The sequence below is a fragment of the Pteropus vampyrus genome, unplaced genomic scaffold, assembly GCF_000151845.1.
Source record: "Pteropus vampyrus isolate Shadow unplaced genomic scaffold, Pvam_2.0 Scaffold95, whole genome shotgun sequence".
NCBI lineage: Eukaryota > Metazoa > Chordata > Mammalia > Chiroptera > Pteropodidae > Pteropus > Pteropus vampyrus.
In genome coordinates, this window is record NW_011888876.1 from 5756593 (window position 1) to 5761415 (window position 4823).

Below are 4823 nucleotides of genomic sequence, written 5' to 3' on the forward strand. Positions count from 1 at the left end.
TGCTGGGAGAAAAGCTGCAGTACTATTACAGCAGCAGTGAGGATGAGGACAGCGACCACGAGGACAAGGACAGAGGCAGGGGTGCCCTGGCTGGCAGTTCAATACCTGCAGATGCGGAGTTGGCAGGCGAAGGCATCTCAGTTAACACAGGTACTGGAAATCCCTGAGCTCCGGGAACAGGTTTAAAAAATGTCCATTAAATAGGTATCAGTTGGCAGTCTGATTGCTTCTAATTCTAGTCCCACTTCCAGAGATAACCTAGAGCTGTTATTTCGCTGCATTTTTCTAGCCATTCCGCTGCACAGTACACCTATGCATGCATAGCAACATTGTAAGGAACAGACTGGCCTGGGTGTGAATCTAGCTTCTCAAATTAGTAGTTGTTTGGTACACATAAATTGTAGGTATGAGTATACTGGTAGTATAAATTCCTAGAAATGACAATTTTACATTTTAGTAATTTCAAATTGCTGTGAAGTTGAGGTGGCACTGTTTTATCGTTTAACCAGAGATACGATCTTTCTCCGTACACTTGCCCTTCTACTGTGTTATCTTATTTTTTGATCTTAGCCAGGGACGACAAATAGTAACTCACTGTAGTTTTATTTTCTCTTTTTAAGAGTGACATGGAGCTTCTTTTCATAACTTTAGGAGATATTTTCGTATCCTTTGCTCATTTTTAAATTGGGTGGTTGATGTTTTTCTTCTTAGGGAACTATATATTAAGGGAATTAATCTATGGTATGAGTTGTAAACATTTCTACCAATTTGTTGATTGTCTTTTACTTTATTTTCTTTTTCTGGCAAAAAAATTTTATTATTATGTACTTAAAAGCATTATTTTATAGTTTCTTAATTTTGTTTCTTACTTAAAAGGCCTTTTTTTACTTCGGGATTTTAAAAAAGCTCTCCCATGTGTTTTCTTAGTATTTTTATGATTTCATCTTTTCTACACTTATATATCTATTCACCCATTGATTTCTCTTTTACTGTACTTTATCACACTGTTTTTAATTATTGTGCTGTTACATGTTTTAGTATCTAGTAGGGCTAGTTTCTCCTCAGTACTCTTCTGTGTCATTTTTTCCCTAACTTTTGCTTTCTTATTTTTCCAAAGCAATTTTAAGAGCATATACACATATGTGCAATCACAGATTTTCATTGAGACTGCATTAAATATATAGATTAATTTAGAGATAATTGACACCTTTGTGTGATGTTGGGTCTTCCTAGTCAGGAATACAGTATTGCCTTTCCATTTATTCAAGTCTTTCTCAGTGTTTCTTGGTAGCATTTTAAAGTTTGCTTTATATAGATTTTTATTATCTTTTTCTGTGGTAACAGAAGACCTTCACATCTCAGTGGCTTGTGACAACACAGGTTTATTTCTCAATCATGTTATGTGCTGCCTGTGTGCGTCAGCAGCATCTTTGCTTCATGTATCCTCTCTAGGAACGAGGCTGAAAGACACACCATTTTCATGACTAAGTGTAGGGAATAAGAGAGGGCTGTTGGAGACATGTAATAGCTCATAAATCTTTTGCTCAGAATCCATTGGCCAAAGAAAGTCGTATGGCCAAGCCCAACATCAGTGGGCTAGGGATACATGTACTCATGCCACAGGAGGTCCTATAAATCACATGTCAAGGTGCAGGGATTTATAGCATGGGGCAGGTAGGTGTGGGGTTAGTTTGAATAACAGGACAACCTATCATAATGTTATAAAAATTCAGATTATACAGAAGTGTAGAAAGAAAAAAGAAGAAGTTCTCTCTCACCAGTCCTCTTATCTCTTATGTCTTGCTACTTAAAGACAACCACTGTCAACAGTTTATACATCCTTCTAACCCTTTTTCTATGAACATTCAAATGTATGTGCATGTATATAAATATCTATAAATACTTATACATACACATACAGTTCTCTTTCTGAAAATCAGAGGATCATACCATGATATCTGCATTTCGTTCTCTCTCTTTTTTTTTTAACCTAATATATTTGAACACCTTTCATGGCAGGAAACATAGCTACCTCATTCTTTCTAAGAGTTGCTTTACTTCCCTTTGAGTAGGTGAATCATTATTTAATGCCTCTCCTAATATTAGACCGTAGCTCGGCCCTTTAATTATTGCAAGCCATGCCGCAGTGGACATTACCGTGCGTAGACCACGCTGCCCTGTGTGAGCGTCACTGTGCAGTCGAAGCGAGCTTTAGACAGGTGTGAGCTGATCCATCGCTCTTTACCCATTCTTCTCGGTCTCCTCCATGTTCACCCCCAACCCAGGTCCAAAAGGTGTGATCAATGACTGGCGCCGCTTCAAACAGTTGGAGACAGAGCAAAGGGAGGAGCAATGCCGGGAGATGGAAAGGCTGATCAAGAAGCTGTCAATGACCTGCAGGTCCCATCTGGATGAAGAGGAAGAGCAGCAGAAACAGAAGGACCTCCAGGAGAAGATCAGTGGGAAGGTAATTCGCAGCACCCAGGCTTTTTCCTCAGAAGCTGCCCTGGCTGCTGGAACTGGGGTTAGTGATTCAAGAGGTGTAGGATGTTTGATTTGGCCTCCAGGAAGCTGTGCAATGCTGAATAGAGTCATCACTGAAACACACACTTTGGTTTGAATCTCAGCTCTGCCACTAGTGACTGTGGGGATGTTTTGGGGACGTCTCTTCCATTCTGAATCGGGCTTTTCATTGGTTAAATGAGGTCAGTATCCCTCCCTCACAGGGCTGTGCTGTGTGAGTGCAGTGCCCTTTATAGTGCCTTGCCCATCGAAAGTGCTCAGTAAATAGGAGTTTCTTGTCCTTTATTGAACTCTTACCTTGGGCCAGAAGTAACCCTTTGAGGTTGGTGATAATATCTTTATTTTATAGATGATGAAACCGATGCTTAGACATGGTAGGGAACTTGCTCAGGGTCATGCAATGAGTAAAAGCTAATAGGAACTCGAATTCTAACCCAGGTTTTTCTCCTCTTCCCATGATGCTGCTGTTTCACTGGAAGCCTATTTATACAAATTTATTCTAATGAGGCAATACAGTAGAAGCAGATAGACACTCTGGAAGGTATTTGGAACTAGGTCCCTGACACTCTTCCCAGTATCAGAAGGACCCACTCCCTCTCACCCCATATCCTCTGACCATGGGTGCATGTCTAGGAGGTCATTTGGATATGGCCCAAAGCAGCTCTTGGCTGGAAATACCAGCCGGGATCAGGGCGCAGATAAGAGGATTAAGTGAGGAGCCATTCACCTTGATCAGAAGGATGATTTCAGGGCATTAGACTCAAACAAAGATCACAACAGCTCAGAAAGAGCCACTTTGGTAGGCAGAGTTAGAATGGAGAGCTCTGAGATGGCATGAAGATGAGGAATGATAAGTAAAACAGTGCATTCAGAATGGTTCTGGCTGTGATGCAGTAACCTCAGTTCTGATCTGGTGTGGTCCCCTGGCCTTCACCTCCTAATCCATGCGGGGTCGGGCAGAGCCAGGGTTCGTATGGGAGCAGCGCTGTCTCTGCTACACCAGGGCAGGAGAAGAGAGACTTGTAACTTAAGCTGGCTGCAGGGAAGTGTGCCCACTGTTCACAGTGCTTCCTTATATTGAGATGAGAGACCAGATGAAGCAACATGTCACGTGATCACATGGGCAGTCTTGAGACAGGCTCTTTTTGTCCTACTGAATTCTTTGCAATAGAACAGGCCAGGAAGCTGCCTGAATGCCAGAAATAGGGGAGTAGTTAAGCAAAATATGGCACTTGATATATAACTTTATAAAAAATATTCGGAAACACGAAATATTTATGATAATGTTAAGTGGTAAAAGCAGGTTATAGCTTAATTGGTACACCGACAACTGCTGCTGTGAAAGCAAAATCCATTTTAGGATGTGACCGTGTGCGTTTTGTGTGTCTGTGCGGGGTGTGTGTGTTCAGGGCAGGGATTATGAACGTTCTTTTTAAAGTTCCTTAATGTCCTGTTGTCTTTTCAACAAAACAAAAGAGTGGGTAAAATAATTAACCCACTGCCAGAACTGACAACAATAAAAAAGCTTGTGAACTGATGTTATCTGACGCTGTCTGTTTGAATTGAGAAGCAATATTGATACAGTAGTTAAGAGCCTGGGCATTTCAAAAAAAATCTAGTTTCAATCCCAGTCTTACACTTGTTACCTATGTGAATCTGTGCAAATAATCTCAAGTCTCGGAACCTCATTAGTAAAGTGGGAGTAATAAAGGTTTCTTCCCAATGGAGTTGGCATGAGAATTCAGTGAGATGCGATACATGGGGCCGCCTAAACATGCGGTGCATATTAACTATTATCGCAAGTATTCAGTGTGTGTTTCCTATGCTCACCTGCTGGTCCTCCTTCAGATGACTCTGAAGGAGTTTTCCATGATGAACGAGGACCAGGACGATGAAGAGTTTCTGCAGCAGTACCGGAAGCAGAGAATGGAAGAGATGCAGCAGCAGCTTCACAGGGGACCCCAATTCAGGCAGGTTTTTGAGATCCCCAGTGGAGAAGGGTTTTTAGACATGATCGACAAAGAACAGAAAAGCACGCTCATCATGGTCCATATCTATGAGGATGGCATTCCGGGCACCGACGCCATGCATGGTTGCATGATCTGCCTTGCCGCGGAGTACCCAGCTGTCAAATTCTGCCGGGTGAAGAGCTCAGTTATCGGCGCCAGCAGCCGGTTCACCAGCAGTGCCCTTCCTGCCCTGCTCCTCTACAAGGGGGGCGAATTGATTGGCAATTTTGTTCGAGTCACTGACCAGCTGGGGGAAGATTTCTTTGCTGTGGACCTTGAAGCTTTTCTACA

At 42.2% G+C, this 4823-nt stretch overlaps 1 protein-coding gene across 1 annotated transcript; it reads left to right on the plus strand.

The window, feature by feature from the left end:
• Positions 1-5: 5 nt before the first annotated feature.
• Positions 6-4818, plus strand: LOC105294901 (phosducin-like protein; the record flags this gene model as incomplete). The annotated part of the gene is made up of 3 exons (XM_023532962.1): positions 6-150; positions 2286-2467; positions 4372-4818. Coding segments are annotated over 3 exons (774 nt in total), but the record flags the coding sequence as incomplete, so codon positions are not given.
• Positions 4819-4823: the final 5 nt, after the last annotated feature.